At 36.1% G+C, this 20,430-nt stretch overlaps 1 protein-coding gene across 11 annotated transcripts in view; it reads left to right on the top strand.

Moving 5' to 3' along the window:
- The window catches only part of Ankhd1 (ankyrin repeat and KH domain containing 1), a 118,000-nt gene that overhangs the window by 57,887 nt on the left and 39,683 nt on the right, over positions 1-20,430 (top strand). For 7 of the 11 annotated variants that reach the window (XR_008219125.1, XM_052741917.1, XM_052741913.1 and 4 more), the window contains exons 11-15: positions 594-681; positions 1,875-2,002; positions 2,663-2,806; positions 3,500-3,602; positions 12,850-13,608. Coding sequence is in view for 10 of the 11 variants with exons in the window: in XM_052741917.1 (XP_052597877.1) it covers positions 594-681; positions 1,875-2,002; positions 2,663-2,806; positions 3,500-3,602; positions 12,850-13,608 (1,222 nt within the window). In the remaining variant the exon portion in view is untranslated. Of the gene's footprint in view, positions 1-593; positions 682-1,874; positions 2,003-2,662; positions 2,807-3,499; positions 3,603-12,849; positions 13,609-14,341; positions 14,496-20,430 lie in introns of those variants that run through there. The other 4 variants (XM_052741923.1, XM_052741915.1, XM_052741921.1 and 1 more) reach the window with 4 other exon arrangements.

Here is a 20,430-nt window from a genome sequence, read left to right on the forward strand (position 1 = left end):
TAGACCAGGCTGGCCTCAAACTCAGAGATCCCCCTGCCTCTGCCTATCTTTTGGTAGAATCCTTTAAAGTGTGTGTGTGTGTGTGTGTGTGTGTGTGTGTGTGTGTGTGTGTGTGTGTGTGTGTTCATGCTTTCGTGCTTGTATGCATGCATGCCACAACATATGTGGAGGTCAGAGGACAACTGCAAAAGTCTGTTCTCTTCTTCCACACTTTGATAGAGTTCTTAATGGCTTTAAATAAAAGATTGTTTTTTTTTTTAATCACTCTATAGGACTTGTTTCTTTTTTCCACAGTTCATGTGAATGGTTACGAAAAATTCCTTCTTAATCATTGTTGTAATTAGAAAGAACCAAACATTATTAGTTTTAGGATCTTTAATGATTATTGTTGGGTATGTGAGGTTGAACTTGCCCATGATAAGTTGTGCTATGTAGTGTAACTGAAATGAACCTATACGTTAGGAGAACTGAAGTGAGTAGTGTAAGTGTCCACGAGTATTAAATCTTCCTTGTTTATCATATCGTTAGTACTAAGTCCTTAAAATAAATATTTAATTAGTTGATGCTGATCCATTTTTCTGTTTCTTTAATAGGAACATGAATCTGAAGGTGGAAGAACACCTTTGATGAAGGCTGCAAGAGCTGGTCATTTGTGCACTGTTCAGTTTCTTATTAGCAAAGGTAAAGCAAGTTCAAGTGGCTGTTACTATGCAGCAGATGGATAACTTTGGGAGTTCTCTTATGCTTCTGTAACTAAACAGAACACCTAGTCATACCCAGCAACATCCCTGCTCATATAATCAGAATTGCCAGGAATAGGAACATATTGAGTACTGCCTTTCTAAATAATTCCATTGTCTTAATTTATTGTTAAACAACTTAAAAAATAATCTCATGTTACAAGAACAGTCAGCCAGGCGTGGTGGCACACACTTTGATCCCAGCTCTTAGGAGGCAGAGGCAAGCAGATCTCTGTGAGTTTGAGGCCAGCCTGGTCTACAGAGCAAGTCCCAGGATAATCAAGGCTACACAGAGAAATGTTGTCTCAAACAAAATAAAACAAAAAAATCACATTATTGTCTTGTCTTTCTCAAAAGGTTGTTTTTACCCAATTTGGGATTATGTTTAGTTGAAAATTAAATAGAATACAACAGTAGTTTGGGGTTTTTTTGTTTTGTTTTGTTTTTATTTGTTTTTGTCTTACATACCTGTGGTGATATTTTATTTGTGCACCCCAATAAAACTTATCTGGGCATCAGAAAACAGAGCCAGCCACCAAATTAGACACAGAGGTCAGGCATGGTGGCACACACCTTTAATCCTATCACTGGGGAGGCAGAGATCCATTTGGATCTCTGTGAGTTCAAGGCCACACTGGGAACTGAGCCAGGCATGGTGGCACACACCTTTAATCCCAGGAGGTAATATGGCAGGACACAGAAAGGTATATAAAGTGTGAGGAAGCAGGAACTTATGCTCTGGAAGCTGAGGGGTTGGTAAGGGGAGTTTGGCTGTGGCTTGTTCTGTTGTTCCTCTGATCTTTCGGCATTCTCCCCAGTATCTGACTTTGGGTTTTTTATTAAAAGACCTTTTAGGATTCGTACTTATCAGTTTGGAGTCAGAATTAGTAGTTACCAGGGTGGGGAGTAACTGAAAGGGTGCACATGATGGAGATTCTCTGTATGGGGATAGTGTTTTAGTTCTTGATCTGGGTTCTAGTTACATAGGTGTGTTTACTTTGTGAAAATTTTCAAGCTGTATGCCTATAATTTATACATTGTTTTGTATCATTATCATACCTGAGAATCATCTTTAAATGATATTGTAAACTAGCTTGATTTCACCTTTGTTAAAAATACTGTTTTTCTTTAAAGGTGCCAATGTGAATAGAGCTACAGCCAATAATGATCACACAGTAGTGTCACTGGCATGTGCAGGGGGCCACTTGGCGGTGGTTGAACTACTCTTGGCTCATGGAGCTGACCCTACTCATCGACTCAAGGTATTCTACTTTTGTTGTTTTATTTTTATTGGGTCTTACTGTGAGGGGTGGGGGGGAGACGACAGGATTTCTGAATGTAATTTTGGCTGTCTCTGGAGCTCATTATGTAGACCAGGCTGGTCTCAAACTCAGAGATCCTCCTGCCTCTGCCTCACAAGTGCTGGAATTAAAGGCATGCAGCACCACACCCAGCCCAGGTTATTTTACTTAACTGTAGCATATGAGTAATACTAGCTGATTATGATAACAGGATTGTCAATAGGTAGGCTGGAGCAGTACTGTTGTCAGTTCATAGCCAGCATGGGGGAAATACTGAGACCTTGTTTTTGTTTTTGTTTTTAAAAAAACAAAAACAAGCAAGCAAACAAACACAAACTACCAACTACTAAGATATATTATTATTAAAGGTATGCTTGATCTCTTAATGCTTAATATTAATTACTATTAAATGAGATTTGAACTGCTTATGGTGACAGTATTTGGAAATCCAGAGCAGCAGGATTGCCTTGAGTACAAAGTAAGTTTTGGGCTAGATAGCAAGACTGTCTCAAAACCTGAAAATAAAATTATTACATTTGATTTTATATGTCTCACTAAATAATTTTACCAGATTATAAGAATAAATTTATAACGCATTAACTATGGTCAATTCTTTCTTAGGATGGATCAACAATGCTTATTGAAGCTGCAAAAGGTGGCCATACCAATGTTGTTTCTTATCTGTTGGATTACCCAAATAATGTTCTGTCGGTTCCCACCACAGATGTGTCTCAGCTTACCTCTCCTTCACAAGATGAATCTCAGGTAGAGTAAAATAGAATATTTCTTGATATAAGTATTCTTTGAAAGTTTTTGTTTAACAAAAGCAATAGTTCTTTTCTATTAAGTATCCTGGAAGTTCATAGTTCAATAAATATGTTGGAATTTTATTTTCTCTTTTACTCATATAGAATTTGAACAAGAGTAAATTGGCCAGTATATAGTGAGTAATGTGATTTGTACTCCTAACTATAACTGGGGCCTAACTATAACTGGGGCCGCAAGACTTTCACTTCAGCAAGAGATAATGTTATTTAACCTAAATCATTGAACACTTGTAGATCGTCTTGAGTCATCTTATTCAGTATTCCAAGAAATTACTCCTTGAATGAAGGCTTAAGAAAAATTTTAAGCTTTAATAAATAAAGTGAGGGGGTGGGAGAGATGGTTAGCATTCAGAAGCACTTGCTACTCTTGCAGAGGACCTGGCTTTGATTCCCAGCACTCACATGATGGTTCACAACCATCTATAACTCCAATTCCAAGGGACCTCATTCCTCCTTCTGACTTCCAAAAGCACCAGGCTTACATGTGGCACACATACACTCAGGCAAAACACTCATATACATAAAATCTTAAAAAAAAAAAAAAAGTGAACTTGATGGTATATGTGTTTTCTTTATGGACCTTTGTTTTCCTCTATGATCTGAGATGACTCTTTCTGAGTTGACATTTTAGGTCCCACGTGTACCCATACACACACTTGCCACGGTTGTGCCTCCCCAGGAACCTGACAGAACTTCCCAGGAGACGTCTCCAGCCCTTTTAGGAGTACACAAAGGTTAGTTGTTGAATTCTTTTCCTTAAAATGGATACTTTTTCAACTAATTAATAAATTATACTTTAATGGTATATAGATATAATATACCTGTGGCTAATTGAGATACATAACTTTACAAATGTCAATACTGTTAGAGGATGCTTAAAATAGGAAAGTCTTAAGTATTAGAAAACTGCTTTACTGTTTTCCTGTTAACATACTGCTAGATGTAGTTTTCCATCGGTTAAATTACTTAAGAAATAAATTAAGCTGCTTATTATATTAAAGGAGAAAAAATTGTCAAACCTTTTTTTTTTTTTCCTACCTGATAGCTTTTGTTTTGTTTTTCAAGACGGGCTCTTGCTATGTAGCTGTGGCTAGCCTGGAATTCAGTATTTGGACCAGGCTGGGCCTGATATTGTGGCAATCATTCTGCTTCTGCCTCAGTGCTGGAGATATGAGCATGTGCTACCACACCCAGCTTTTATTTGACAATATTTTAGCCAAACTGTAGTGTAATAATAAAATTGTGTGCTGGTTACCTCAGTAAATCTTTACAGCATTAATTTAGCTAATGGAAAAAGGTTGAAAGAATTGCACTTGTTTATATAGTGCAGGAATAGGTGAACCTGAACAAATGATTATCAGTCTGTGAATTTGGATGATTAATTATCAAAATGTATATGAATAAAATCCAGATGACTTTGTTAATGAAATTATTTTTTTGGCATTTTAAGACAGGGCTTTACATTGTAACCCAGGCTGGCCTGGAATTCTCTTTGAAGCCTAGGCTATCCTCCTGCTTATGCAATCCTCTTACCTCAGTGTTCTGAGTGCTGGGATTATAGGTGTGAGCCCCAAATGATTATTAAGAAGGGTGTACTCTGTTTGAAGGATTTAAGCTTCTCTGGTTTTGTTCTCTTTTCATTTGTAGATATAAAGTATCTTCTCTTGATAATTATATGTTGTAATATCTGAGTTTGCTGAAGTAATTTCTAGGATTTTAAAAGCTACATAAGAGCCAGGCAGTGGTGCCACATACCTTTAATCCCAACACTTGGGATGCAGAGGCAGGTGGATCTCTGTGAGTTCAAGGCCAATCTGGTGTACAGAGCGAGTTCCAGGACAGGCTCCAAAGCTGCACAGAGAAACCCTGTGTCGAAAAACCAAAAAATTTAATTAATTAAATTAAATTAAAAAACTACATAAGAGTTGGAACTATTTACATAGTGGTGAAACACTTATGTAGCATACATGAGGCCTGGATTTTATCAATACTTGCTGCCCAAAAAACTTAACATAAAAAATTTTATGAATATATCTTAGTGTATGATAAAAGACTATTAAAATCACAATTAGATATGTAAGTATTTGTTAATGTAGCCACCATGCCTGTCTTCCTGCTATTTTTAATCTTAGCAAATATAACTTACATTTTTAAAGGAATCTGAACATTATAACCAGCTAACACCCTTTTCTAAAATATTTTAAAGTACCTCTGGTTTTGTTTTTTCAGATTAAAAAATTATTACTGTGTTCATGTGTTCACATGATGTGTGTGTGGGAATACATGTGCCATAGTACATGTGTGGAGGTCAGAGGACAACTTTGTGGAATGGTTCTCTCCTTCCAACTTCACTTCGGTTCTAGTGATCACACAGGTCACCAGGCTTGCAGCAACCACCTTTGCCTTTTGGGCTGCTTTACTGGTTCTGTTTTTTGGGTTTTTTGAGAGGGTCTCATTGTGTGGTGCAGGATAATTCCACCATCCTCGTGTCTCTGCCTGCCGAATACTGGGATTACAGGTTCATGTCCCTGTACCTGGTTTGTTTTTGTGTTTGAATGACTAAACCCTATAAAGGACTGTAAGAATTTGAGCTTCAGAAATTCAGTATTTAATAGGAAATCACTTTTAAAAGTTCACACAAAGCCACAAAATAACCAAAAAATAATCTAGACAAACTGTTCAGAGAGGACATGGAGTATTTTAAATCTAGAACTAAATATGTAAGCAACAGAAAACCTTGGGTGGTGATCTTTATGTTGATATTCATAAGCACTGTTTTTGCTTAGAAACTACCTTATACTAGGAATCCACCTCTTTCTTCCATTCTGGTTTACTGTTTTACTGAGTGGTATAAAAATTAACTAACCTCCTAAAGACACTTTTATTTTACTAAATTATTAAAGAAGGACAGTAGTTAACATTTGTATCTAAACACTTGGGCACTTCCTCTTAGCTGCCTAACAATTATAAAGGGAATATAGTGTGATAATATATTGGATTAAGCTGTCAGGTTAGTTTAAAAAAAATCAGACTCATCATAGAATATATGTCCCTGTAAATTCTGTTTTGTTTTGTTTTTTTAAGTCACTTGGAGGCTAGAAAGTGGCTTAGCAGTTAAGATTGCTACTCTTCCAGAGAACCTGAATTTGTTTCCCAAGACCCATGCTGGGCAACTCACAACTACTTATAACTACAATTCCAGAAGATCCAATGACCTTTCTAACATCCATGGTCACACATACACATAAATAAAAATAAAATCTTTCAGAATGAAAACGTCCTTTGGGTCGAGTGTGGTGATACAAGCAAGTCTTTATTCCATCACTTGCAAGGCAGGCAGATCTCTGTGAGTTTGAGGCTAACCTAGTCTTCATAGCAAGTTTCAGTCTAGCCAGGGCTGCATACCTAGAGTCTGTCTCTAAATAAATAAGTAAGTAAGCAAATAAACAAATAAATAAAAGGGGCTATTTGATGTAAAAGTATACAATGGACATGGATCGGTTAGATATAAAAGTCCATCTTAAAACAAAGATATGTTAAGTTTTTAAAATTACATTGTATTTATCTTGTGTATATGTGTGTAGTCACACACACGGGGTGTATGGGAAGGTCAAAGTACACTTCGCTGCGTTGCTTAGTATGTAGAAAGCCCTGGGTTCAGTTCCTAATAGTATAAGTTTAGATTTTGTTATCTTCTTTTTCTTTGTGGTGCTTAGTATTGAACACAGGACTTCATACACAATAGACAAATACTCTACTACTGAGATATATACCCCTACCCCAACATCTTTTGTGTAGCTTAAACCTTCTTGAGAGGTGAACTTTAGTTATAAAAGAGTGCTATAGTTCTGTGAACTATAGTACTTTGTTACCGTTTCCTTCTGACTTGTCACTTCCTTCTCTTTCAAGACTTCAAGTGTAGAGTTGAATTAATCACACTCAGTTCTAGTATTTTGTCATTGTAACTGTTCTGTTTTATTTTCCCTTCTCTTATTTTCCCAGTGTATCTGAAGTCCATATTCTTTGTCTTACAAGTTCTTATACAATGCTCACTACTTTCCTCTGTGTTGATTTCTTCCTGTGTCATTCTCCACCTCATTTTTGTATGAGATAGGATCAGTGACAGAAGCTCACCAGTGTGACTAGGCTAGCTGGCCAGCAGCCCCAGTGACCCTCCTGTCTCTTCCTCCCCATTGGTGAGATTACTGGCTTGGGCTGCTATGCCTAACTTTTTATGTGGATCCAGATTAAGGTCTTCATGCTCGCACAGCAAGCACCTTACTGACTAAATCATCTCCCCAGCCCATGCCGTGTGTGTGTGTGTGTGTGTGTGTGTGTGTGTGTGTGTGTGTGTGTGTGTATGGGGAGGACACGCAAACACACTGAGTGCAAGCAGGAGGATGAGGAAGGAGGTCACGGAGGGTTGACTCATGGGATTGTCTCAAAAATGAAACTGACATTATAATTAAAGAATATAATGTATAATTTAAAATATAATATGTACTTTAAAGAAATCAAGATATAGTAATGAACCTGGCATGGTAGCACATTCTTTAATCCTAGCACAGGCGAAGTTGAAGCAGGAGGATCACTGTCAGGTCAAGACTAGCCTAGACGACAAACAAGCAAGACCCTGTTTCAAAATAAAACAAAAAAAGGCTTGATGTGATGGTACCTGTTTTTAATCCAGCACTTAGAAGGCAGAGACAGGTAGGTCTCTGAATTAGTAGCCAACCTAGTCCCCATAGAGAGTTTCAAGGCAGCCAGGGCTACACAGTGAGACTGTCTTTAAAGGAGCAGTTTTTAAAGTTGTACTTCAGATTGACAGTGTTTAGAGAGACCCAAACAGAGGTGTAAGGGAAAATGTGTGCTGCCTCACCTCCAGAGTTGTTTATTGGAGTCAGTGTCATGAACTCTCGTGTCTTTATGAGAAATTATTAAACTATATAGAAAAATTTGTGTATGTTGTAATTCAAATTGAATTTTCTTCTGTAAGCTTTACTAATATCTCTACTAATTTTTATTCATGTAATCATGTTTATGTAAGTTTATGCATGCCCAAACTTACCAATGTGCTTTTACTTATAACTACTTTTACTAAAAAGAGATAGATTGGGTGAATCTGTTATCATGTAACATAGACGGTCTATCTTTGGACATCTTGGTTAAGAGATTTCTATGTTAAAACATTTCTAAATGTTTTTCTTTGGTCATTTTTTTTTAAATTGCACATTGTACTAATTCATTGGTATAGACTTGAAAATAATAATATTAAGTTCATTTCAATAGAAGGCTAAATGTTTTGCAGGTGCGAATCTCACTTACCTATTGGCCATAAAAATAAATAAGTTAATGAATGTACATCAGTGGAGGGGGAGTGTAGCTCAGTGATAAAACATCTACCATGCACAAGACTCTGAATTCCCTCCCCAACGATGCAACAGAAGCATAGATCTGGGGATGTAACTCAATGGAAAAATGCTTGCCTGTCGTGCACAAAACCCTCAGTTCAGTCCCCAGCAACAGAAAATTGAAAAAACAAACAAACAAACAAAACAACCCAGCAATAAAGGTGATTTCAAACTGCTATAGACCCGTTTCTAGTGCATACTTTTCTAGTTTTTTTACTAGAGGGGGAAAAGCTTAGAGGGAACAAAAAGCATAGGATAGAAGCCAAACCAAAAGAGATGGTGACTCCTTCTACTTCTAAATTGTACTTGATATGTTTATATATATATATATATATATGACAATGGGAAATGTTTGAAGGGGTTAGAAATCTTATTTTCTGGCGTCTTTTAATACTTACCTCATATTAAATTTTTGTTGTCAAATGAACCCTTGTCAAAATTTTTACCCACTAACTGGTATCTCTTTAGCTTCAGGTGACATACTGTTTTTACCACCCTTGGTTTATGGAAATAATTATAGATTGTGTTAGTGCTTTGATGAGTCCCTGTCTGGACAGTTTTAACTCCCTAGCTTTGGATATTTCAACTATTGACTCTTTGAAGAACAACTGCTTTTTATGCATTATATTTTAATTTTTATGTTTTCATTTTGTTATGTATATGTTCGTGCAGATGCACAGATGTCATGATGTATGGAAATCAAAGGACAACTTGAGGAAGTTGGTTTTCTCTTTCTATCTATCACATAGGCCCTAAGGATCAAACTCAAGTTATTAGGCTTGCAGCTATGGCATCTTGCTGGCCCATTGTCATACATTAAAAAAATTTTTTTTTTATTTAATATGCATGCATGTTCAACTGAGTGTATTTATGCATACCATGTGCATGCAATGCCCATGAGCACCAGAATAGGTGTTGGAACCCAGGAACCAGAGTTACAGGCAGTTGTGAGCTACCCAACATGGGTGATGAGAACTGAACCCACGTCCTCTGGAAGAGCAGCCACCTCTTCAGCCCCCACATAATACCCTTTTAATGCTACATATGTTCTATATGTACTTCTCTGTTCTATGAAATGCTTCTTTTAATTCCATGTACTATTTCTAATACAGTTGAGTGTGCTATTAGTACTATTTCTAATACAGTGAGTTGTTTTGGATCATCTTATCTGTGAATGTCCAATGTAGTCATAATTACCTTCTGGGCAGCCTTAATCCTGGTGCAAGCACAGCTATATTATGAAAGTTTTAAGGCATATTCAATCTTTGCTGAGTCTTTACATTTACTCTGCTTATGTCATTACATTTACTCATGAAACTGAAAGTTTTACTTGCTGTGCTAGTGAATTTATACATTGCTATTTGTTCTAATTTTACCCCCTTTTTATTTCCGTTAATTGTTAAAACATTTGGCTCCTTTAAGGTCTTATGAAAGTATTAATCAAATTATCTCTCAAATCTAATGGCTTTTGCTCTAAAAGAATAGTCTTTTCCTACCACTTTGCTCAAGTAGGAACATGAAATTCAATATGATGTGCTTTGCTAAATTTGTATTAGGGAGTAAGTAAGCTTCTGAAAGTGATTGCAATGTGGTAGTGAAACTGGTCTTCTGACCAAAGGGAAACCTTGGATCCTTTTAGTAAGTTAAAACATGTACTGCATATGTTTGAACTACCTAAAGTTTTTTTATTGAATTTTTTGGAGATGTGGTCTTAATTGTGTTGGCCTTGAATTCCATATCCTCTTCCTTCAGTTTGCTATAGAACTAGTATTATAAGTGTGTGCCATCAGGCCTGGCATGTAGTTCTAAGATCTCTTATTTTCTTTTAGTGTGTAAGTCTTTTAAACTTGAGAATGATTTTTGGTATAAGGTGATTTTTCTTTTAAAATTTCTTGTGTGGGGGCTGGCAAAATGGCTCACAGGGAAAAGACATTTGCCTCCTAGCCTGATGACCTAAATTTGATCCCTGGGTCCTTCATGGTAGAAGGAAGAAAACTGACATCTGCAAGTTGTCCTCTAACCTCCACAATATGCTGTTACATGAACACACACACATGCTCTCCCTCTCTTCTTTTACCTCTCCTTGAACAAACAAACAAATACATACATAAAATGTTAGAAAAAAAATCCTTGAATGTGATGGTGTATGCTTGACCTCCAGCACACAAGATACTGGAGCCCTGAGATTGAGTTTGAGGACAGCCAACTGAGACTCAAAATTACACAAAAAGAACAAAACAAATTTTAAATGACTTGTGGTTTTTAATGTTAACTACAATTCAGGAGAAGAGTCAGCTATTTTACCCAATTCTTTTTTTAAAAAGAAAATAACTTTACTGGGGACTGAAGAGATGGCTCTGTGGTATAAAGCAATTGTTGCTCTTGCAGAGGACCCAGGTTTGATATCCAGTACCCATATAGCTACTCACAAGCTCTGATAACTCCAGTTCCAATGGATTTGACCCTCTCTTCTGGCCTCTATGGGTTCCAGGCATGCACAGACATACTTGAAGACAAAACATCCATACACATAATTAAGTAAATAAAAATTTTTAAATTAAAAATAGCTTTATTGGTTTTTTTTTTTTTTTTGGTTTTTCGAAACAGAGTTTCTCTGTGTAGCTTTGCGCCTTTCCTGGATCTCGCTCTGTAGACCAGGCTGGCCTTGAACTCACAAAGATCCGCCTGCCTCTGCCTCCCAAGTGCTGAGATTAAAGGCGTGCGCCACCACCGCCCGGCAGCTTTATTGTTTTTAACTGTGAAGTTCACTCATTTTAAAATATGCGGTGCAGTATGTTTTGGTAAATTGGCCAAGTTCAGTGACAATCATCACTATCAAGTTTCGAGGGGTCCTCATTGTTGTTATTCTTGACATTGAGACAGTCAGTCTTACTGTGTAGCACAGGCTAGTCTCAAAAGTCCTGATCCTCTTGCCTAGGCCTCCTAGTTGTTGGGATTTCAGGCATTTACTACTCCACACAGTTCCCACTTAGTTTTAACTGCCCCCAAAAGATCTGTTGCCTGTTTGCATTTGAACTTTATTCTCATTGCCATACCCCAAGGCTACTACTTTCTTTTTTATCTTATGTATGCCTTTTCTCTGTAAATTTTATGTAAGTGGAATTTTGCAGTATATAATTTTGTGTCTGGCATCTTCATTTAGCACAATGCTTTTGAAGTTTCATCTATGTTGTTAGATGCATTGGTAATTAATTTGTCCTCTCTCCCCCACAAGTAGTCCTAGTTGTTCCTGAATTTGCTCAAACAAGTCAAGAAGTACATCAAAATTTTTATTTATCCTTTTTAAGGCTATTAATAATTACTTTTCAGCAGACTTGTTATAAGGGAGGAACAAATATATTTAATAACCTTAAATAATGTTTTCTTTTTAAAAATTATGTTTCAATATGAGTATTCCTATATGGAATATCTGCTTTTTCTCCCTATTAATAACATTCATTGTTACTCTATTAGGTGGATATTATTTGGAAGGTTTATTTAAAATTAGTTTAAATTATCCTTTGTGGTAGAAGTTTAATACAGTGTTTAGGTATAACAATGTTAGACTTTTTAATGGGGAATTTTATAAAGACTCATCTTTGGTTTATTGAGAACAATTTCCAGGTAGCTCAGGCTAACCTCAAATTCTGCTATATAATTGAGTATAACCCTTAATCCCTGATTCTTCTACTCTGTTCTCTGAGTGTTGACTTTACAGGCATATGGGCTGCCATGCCTGTCTAAAGAAGATAATGTCTTGAGAAACTGATTTCACATTGTATTTTAATATAAGAATAGAACTATATTGCCAACTTAAAAAATATTTGACTTATTTTGTTCTCTTGGAGTAAGTTTTACTTGTATAATTATTCCTAAAATAATTACTCTGAACGAGCAATTAAACTAATATTAATATTGTTCTGAATGCCATTTTTATTCTGGTTTATATTAGATGTTTTTCTTTTGTTTTGTTGTTGGGTTTTTTATTTGTTTGTTTGTTTTTGTTTTTTTCTTTGAGCCAAGATACTCACTGTGTAGCCCTGGATGACCTAGAATTTACTATGTAGACTAGGCTTCCCTGGAACTCACAGAGACCCCTCTGCTTGCCTCTTGAGTGCTGGGATTAAAGGTGTGTGCTAACATGCTTAGCTAGATTTAAAAAGTCCAACCTGATCAGCAAAATTCTGAGATTCCTTTTTTTTCTTTTTTTCTCTTTGTCCCATCATAATTTCTAAAATCCTTCTACACTTAAAAGTAGATTTTTTTAAATTCAGTTTTTGGGTTGATAACATCCCAGTTTATGCTGTGTGAAAACAGATGAGATGGTTCAGGTTTAATCTACCTTACACTGGTGTGACTTTTGAATCATCCTATAGCGTTAGTTACAATGGTTTGGGGAAGGAAGTCTGGGAGAGGGGAGGGATATGTTTTTTTGTGTGTGTGTTTTTGTTTTGGGGACTCTGGTTTTTGGTTGTTTTGTTTTTGTTTTCTCTTTTCTTTCTCTCTTTTCTTTTTCTTTTCTTTCTTTTTTTTAGCATGGCACTTTTTCAAACATTTTTCATGTGCTTAGGTGCATCCAAGCAGAAGTCCAGTTCCCTGCAGGTAGCAGATCAGGACCTACTGCCACCTTTTCACCCATACCAGCCTTTGGAGTGCATAGTAGAGGAGACTGAAGGCAAGCTGAATGAACTGGGACAAAGAATTAGTGCTATTGAAAAAGCACAGCTTAAGTCGTTGGAGTTAATTCAAGGTGAGCCTCTGAACAAGGATAAGATAGAAGAACTTAAAAAGAACAGAGAAGAACAAGTCCAGAAGAAGAAGAAAATACTGAAAGAACTGCAGAAAGTGGAAAGGCAATTGCAGATGAAAACACAGCAGCAGTTTACCAAAGAATACTTGGAAGCCAAAGGTCAGAGAGACACAGAGTCTCCACACCAGCAGTGCGCTCATAGAGGAGTCTCCCTGGCAGGGGAAGAAGAAGGCAGTCTCCCAGAGGATCACTCTTCAGAATCACCCCAGGTTGATACAGTCTTATTTAAAGATCATGGTATTGGTGATGAGCAACAGTCTCCACCATCAGCAGAACAAATTGATTTTGTCCCAGTCCAGCCTCTATCATCTCCACAATGTAACTTTTCCAGTGACTTAGGTTCTAATGGGACAAATTCTCTTGTGCTTCAGAAAGTATCAGGTAACCAGCAGATCATAGGACAGCCTCAGATTGCTGTTGCTGGACATGAGCAGGGGCTGTTAGTACAAGAGCCAGATGGACTCATGGTTGCAACTCCAGCCCAGACGCTTACCGACACTCTTGATGACCTGATAGCAGGTGGGTTAAGAAACATATCTAAAATACTTTCTCTTTAATCTGTGTGCTCAACTTCTTTAAATGCCCCTTCAAAAACAAAAGACTTTGTATTTCTCTATATTAGAATTGTCTTTGTAAAATTACTTGGATTCCTTAGGAATTTTGAAAGCGAATTTGATTAAGTCCAATAGCACTAACACATTAAGGGTGTTTCCCCTTTTCTATTTAAAAACAAACAAACAAACACATTTCAAAGACAAAGAGATAAAGAAATTTGCTATCAAAGCCACTCTGTTACTTCCTGGATAGGAGCAGTCATTAGAATCTCTTGTATGATTTAAAAATATGCAGGTAAGGCTACCCATTTAATTTTCTTGCCTGTGAATTTCATGTTTGGACATCAGAAATTTAAATGACACTGCTTTTTGTTATTAGACCAATTTAGTTATCTCTCATTAAATGGGAAAAGCTGAACATTCCGTGGTATAGAGTTTGTGTTCAGAAGATTAAAGTACATTTAAACTTTTGTACTTGATGTTTTAGGGAGTGGAATTTTTGTGTAAACTCTTGATGAACAAGCATAAGACACACTGAAGGGTGTGCATGCATACATGCGCATTCATGCACATACACACAGAACGAAGAAGGACTAATAATCTTAAAGTGTATGTTTCTGTTTATTGTTGTGTGGAAAATTACAACTAGATATGAAATGAGGTGCACAAGTTTACTTTCCCTTTCATTGTCCTTGCAGCAGTGGGAAAACAGTGCAATTAATCATTTACCTTCCTAAAGATGGCTGGTGAATGTATCACCTCCATGAGAGCCCAGTTCAGAGTTGCAGCCAGAATGGCTGTTGACAGTGGATGAAGACCAAGAACTAAGATGTAGCTGGAGTGATATTCAAAGGCAGGCCAGTCCTCTGTCTCTTGATTGCAACATTTTTTTCCTTATTGTTGTCTGTTTCCTCTTGTCATATTCTCCTCCCCTTCCTACCCCAATTATACTATCCCAGTTTCCTTTCTTCTTTCGTGAGCCTTCAGTCTTCCTAATCATTACTGAATCTTTACAAATGTGGAATAAGATTAAATCAGAAAATTTTATTGGTTATATGTGTTACTTCCATTGGTTATAGATGTCATTTTGCCTTTGAGGCTCCTCTGCCATGTAATGGGTAGTACTGTTCAGAAGAGAAATGTCTAGTTTTCTTAAAATTCAAATGCTGGGAAATATTTTAAGGGGTTAGGATCTTTATTCTTTAAATTGAATTTTTATATTTTTGATTTATAGAGCTTCTTAAGTCAAATTTACTTTAACAGAAACAGCTCTAAAGGAAACTTGTAGTTAATGTTATACTAATTATGACAGATGTTTCTTAAAAGTTTTTATTTCACTGAAATGTTTTTAAATAGAAATAATCTTTTACAGAGTTCATATGAAACTTTAAAAAGAAATTACCTTAGAAAACATCTTTTAGTGTTATATGTTAATTGACATAATAAAACTTAGTATATATTTGACATTAACTACTCATCAGATTTTAAATAAGTTTTAACTTTTAAATTGATAAATAAAATTCCATTTTATGAAGTTTATCTGTTTTGAAATGCATGGAGATAATTGTATTCATCAAGATGATGACATGTCTCACTTAAAATTATTTTTCCCAAGTCTAATTTTCTTAATTGACAGTGACAAAAATTACACAAGCTTAATAGCTAATTCTATAGCTGTAAAACATTTGAGCACATCAGTAGGGTTATGGAGCAAGCCATAGACAGAATTAATTCTACTTAAATTTATTCTCATTAGTGAAAGAGAGAATAATGTGTATCTTAAAGTTTCACTTTGGAGACTACATATATATATATATTTCTTTCCATAAGAAATATAAATTTCCCTCTTTAAGAATGTTTTCTCATTATTGCTGTTCTACTCTCAAAATATTTTCATGATAATTAATGAATTGTTTGCATAAATAACTTATAAATGTTATAATTGTTTATTAACTTGGCCTATAGCTAATATGTCATACTCTCTATGGTCCTAAACAGGATATTTAATCTTGATTAGGAACATGGTACCCCCAGTCTCCTTCTTTGAAAGCACTAGGCTTTTAGTAGTTACCGTAATAGCAAGCGATCTCAAAAATTAAAATGTATATCAAATTAATATGAAATTTGAATTGTACATATGCTCATGGAAGCAGTTATTAGATCTGTTATTTCTAATTTTTCGTTTGTATTTTGTCAGTTTTCATTAGTTTTAATAGCCATTTATCTATTTTCTTGAATTTTTTTTTTTTTTTTTTTTTTTAAATCCCTTCTTGGACAGGGTTTTTTGACGCCTGTAATCCTAGCACCTGAGAAGCAGGAGCAGAAGGATCAGGAGTTCAGGGTCATCCTCACTATATGTCAAGTTCAAGGCCAGTCCTGGCTATACAAGACCTGTCTCGAATAAACAAAAAGGAAAGGAAGGAAAATATGCTTAGGTTAAAAACAAACCAAAAAAGAAAAAAGAAAGTTAGGACTAGAAATTTAGAGCAATTTAAAGAAATTCAAAAGTTTTAACTGTTGAGCAATTCTAGAAAGCATTTAATAAAAATTTCATTAATATGTAAAGAGGACTGGTTAAAAATATCAATTATTTACACCTATGGAGCACTTACCATGTACAAGCTTTGTGGTAGTTACTTTATTTGCACCATCTCAGGCTGTTTTAAATCCTCCCATGAAACAGATTTTCCTACCTCAGTTCTGTTGCAAACTGAAGCTTAGAGAAGGGAAGTAGAGAGTGTCCCCCTTGTACATTTCCAGACTCAGGAGTTCCTTCTCACCCTTAGTAAATCTACATCCATCTGCTTTGCAAGTGAAGTAATAGGGGGAACTGCTAGTAAGTGCTTAAGTGTAGAAATTCCCTCAATTCAGCCATATTTAAGAAATTAGTTGAAACCGAGCATGGTGGTACACGCCTTGAATTTGGGGACTCATAAGGCAGAGGCAGGCAGATCCGAGTTCCAGGCCAGTTAGAGCTACATAGTAAGATCCTGTCCTTTTTTTTGTTGTTGTTTTGTTTTGTTTTGTTTTTTCGAGACAGGGTTTCTCTGTGTTGTTTTGGTGCCTGTCCTGGATCTCACTTTGTAGACCAGGCTGGCTTCGAACTCACCAAGATCCGCCTGGCTCTGCCTCCCGAGTGCTGGGATTAAAATGTGTGCCCTCACCACCCAGCAAGATTCTGACTTTTATAAATAAAAAGAGAGAGTGAGCATTAGTGATTTGAATAAAAGTTCTGCAATTTATCTTAAAAATTCTATTATTTCTTATAACAGTTGCTCTTGATTTGATATGTATGTGAGTTTTAATATAGTTTTGTGTCTAATACAGTATTACTGTTGGCACTTTGATGCATTTGTTTAAATTACAGTTTTAATGTGATTTGCTTTAAGTGACACTGAGTGATCATTGTTAAGTTGAAAGATAAAAACTTAGGGCTGGAGAGATGGCTAAGAGATTAAGAGCATGTCCTATCCTTCCAAAGGACCCAAGTTCAGTTCCCAGTACCCATGTCAGATGGCTCACAGTCACCAATAGATCTGGACATGGTGGAACATGCCTTTAATCCTAGCATTCAGGAGGCAGAGGCAGATGGCTCTGTGAGTTTAAGGCCAGCCTTATCTACATAAAGAGTTCCAGGCCAGCCAGGGCTACATAGTGTGATCCTGTCTCTTACACACATACACACACAAAGATCAACTACTCCAATTTCAGGGGATCAAAATTTTAGCTATAGGCATCTGAATATACATATGACACACACATATATAACATACATAAAATAAATAAAAATAAAATAAGTCTTTTTACAAAAGAATTAGGAAATCTTATTTTGTAGGGATTTATAAGATATTTTAAAATAATAATTACCTCTAATGTTAATATTTTATTTTTAAGCTTTGATTTTGTTTCTTTTTTTTTTTTTTTTTTTTTTTTTTTTTTGGTTTTTCGAGACGGTTTCTCTGTGTAGCTTTGCGCCTTTCCTGGAACTCACTTGTTAGCCCAGGCTGGCCTCGAACTCACAGAGATCCGCCTGGCTCTGCCTCCCGAGTGCTGGGATTAAAGGCGTGCGCCACCACCGCCCGGCTCTTTTTTTTTTTTAAAGATTTATTTACTTATTATGTATACAGTGATCTGTCTTTATGTATCCCTGCCTGCCAGAGAGGGCACCAGATTTCATTATAGATAGTTGTGAGCCACCATGTGGTTGCCAGGAACAAACTCAGAACCTCTGGAAGAGCAACCTGTGCTCTAAACCTCTGAGCCATCTCTCCAGCCCTCATTCTGTTTTTCAAGACATGGTTTCTCTATGTAGCCCTGGCTGTTCTGGTAGACCAGGTTGACCCCACCCTCAAAGGCAGAGGCAGGTGAATCTGTAAGTTCCACCTGCTTGAGTTCTGGGATTAAAGTGCTACTTAGTTTTTAATTAAAATGAAACTGTTTTATCTGATAGCAATAAAAATTTCTGCTGTTTTATTTTTTTGAGTTACTGGTCATTTAGCCCAGTACATCACAAATGTTAGGGAAGTCCTCTATCTATGACCTCAGCCTAGTTTGTTTTTTGATTTTAAAATAAGATCTCACTCAGTTGTTCAGTGTGCTTAAATTCACCCTATATCCAGGCAGGCCTTGTACTTGTGATCCTCATGACTTGGCCTTTGGAGCAACTGGGTTACAAACTAGTACTACCAGGCCTGGGATTCCTATTTGATTTTGAGACAGGGTCTCATGTAGTCCAGGCTAGCCTTAAACTCCTGATACTTAAACTCTAGCTTCTATCTCCCAAGTACTAGGATTTACAGGTGGGTAGCACCATGTCCACTAAGTGATAAAATTTTGCAACATATTTTGCCTACCTAGTAGCAATAAAATTTTTATGTTAAGATTTATTATTATTCCATACCATATGCAAAATATTGCTTGGTTTCATAAAAGTCAGGTTAAAATACTATACTTGGTTCTTCTATTGCCCTCCTTTTGAACAGTGTAAAAATTTAATTCAGATTGTATATTGATTTTTTTTTGTTGTAGTTGTCTGTTTTTGTCATTTTAAGAGACATTTTGTTCAGAGATAGGAAATGTTTTAAAATTTATGAAAATGTCATGGTTCTAAAGTATAATGTTCTTATAATACAACCTTTATAACTTTGTAATTAATCCTATTAAAGTCACTTTCCATGGAATGGTTCTGATTGTCATTATTACAGAGATAATATCCTAGGATAATGTAGTATAAAAATGTATAAAACATAATATCATGTTTTGGGTAATAGAGCTGTTAAATACACAGGAAGTGGTCTTTTTTGTTTGTTTTTAAAGTAAGTTCTGTAAAGGAGTCTTTCATAACATCACATTCTAGCTTTCCATGCTAGGCAAATACTTTTAAAAAATTTAAAACACTAAAAAAAAAGATGACATGAATAAACTGATAGAAATATAATTCTTTTCTAAGGTATGTGTTAATAATTATAAGACCTACCACTGTAAATCTGTCAGTAAGGGTTACCTATCAATCTAGTATGTTGGGGGGTTGTTGTTTTGGACCTGTCTTCCAAGCATATCAGGTATTTTGAGATGTAACATTATCTTCTTCTTTCGTTGCATGACAAAAAGTTGTAAAGCTTTGTGTCCATTGTGCATATTTTTAGGTGAAACAAAAGTTTATGATATTATAATAATTCCTATTTATAGCCGGATACTTAAAAGTTACTTTCGTGGTGAATAAAGTTGTTGGAATTTATATTGCCAAGATGGTTTTATATATCAGTGGAAAGTAAAGGAGATGGTTCATGCAGAAGCAAATCTAGGCATCTTAAATTTTACTAAGCCTACTAAATTAAACTGAGATTGGCACATACCAGTAATCCCAACACTTGGAAGGTAGAGCAGGAGGAGCAATAGTTCAAGACCAGCCTTGAGTACAGGAGACTCTGACTTTAAAATTTCAAAGATCTAGTAAATCACTAAGTTCGTCCTTTATAGGCTTCGTTGCCATCATGGAAGCTTCATTTTTTTCTATACTATTGGTTGTATGTCTTTTTTTCCCTCGAGTTTTTTCTTTCTTAAACAGTAATGGTTTTCTTTTCTTTTCTTTCTTTTTTTTTTTCCCCCTGGTGGTTGGGGGAGGTTGTTTTCGAGACAGGATTTCTCCTTAGCTTTGGAGCCTGTCCTGGAACTTGTTCTGTAGACCAGGCTGGTCTTGAACTCACAGAGATCCGTCTGTCTCTGCCTTCCAAGTGCTGGGATTAAAGGCATATTCCACTACTGCCCAGCAGTTTTTATTTTCTAATGCAGTACTATTACTCACTGTATTAGTAATAGTACTGCAAGTATTGTAAAATGTCTTGTTTTACACTTATTGAGCACTTACTTTGTGCCAGGCACTGTTGAGTGCTTTGAATATATTATCTCACAAACTGCTAACATCTTTTTAACTATTTGTGAGTCAAAACTCCATCCTCCATGAGACAAAGATATAAGAGACATAAAATATATAATATTCAGCTTCGGTTTTCAAACACCACAATATCTGGGTTTGTTTTCTGAGACAAGGTCTCATGAAGCCTAGGCTGGCCCTGGATTTGCTGTGTAGCTGGGGATGACCTTGAACTCCTTCCTGGCCTTCCTGCCTCCACCTCCCAAGTACTAGAATTATTGGAGTCTATCACCATTCAAAACTTCAAACTCCAAATTTTGTGATTTCAAATATAAATTTCTACTATTCATTTTAAAAATAGTTTGACTTTCAGAAATTGATTTTACCTAAGTGGTGCACACTCCCACCCCCACC

This window comes from Peromyscus californicus, unplaced genomic scaffold (genome assembly GCF_007827085.1).
Source record: "Peromyscus californicus insignis strain IS unplaced genomic scaffold, ASM782708v3 Scaffold_17__1_contigs__length_78620276, whole genome shotgun sequence".
NCBI lineage: Eukaryota > Metazoa > Chordata > Mammalia > Rodentia > Cricetidae > Peromyscus > Peromyscus californicus.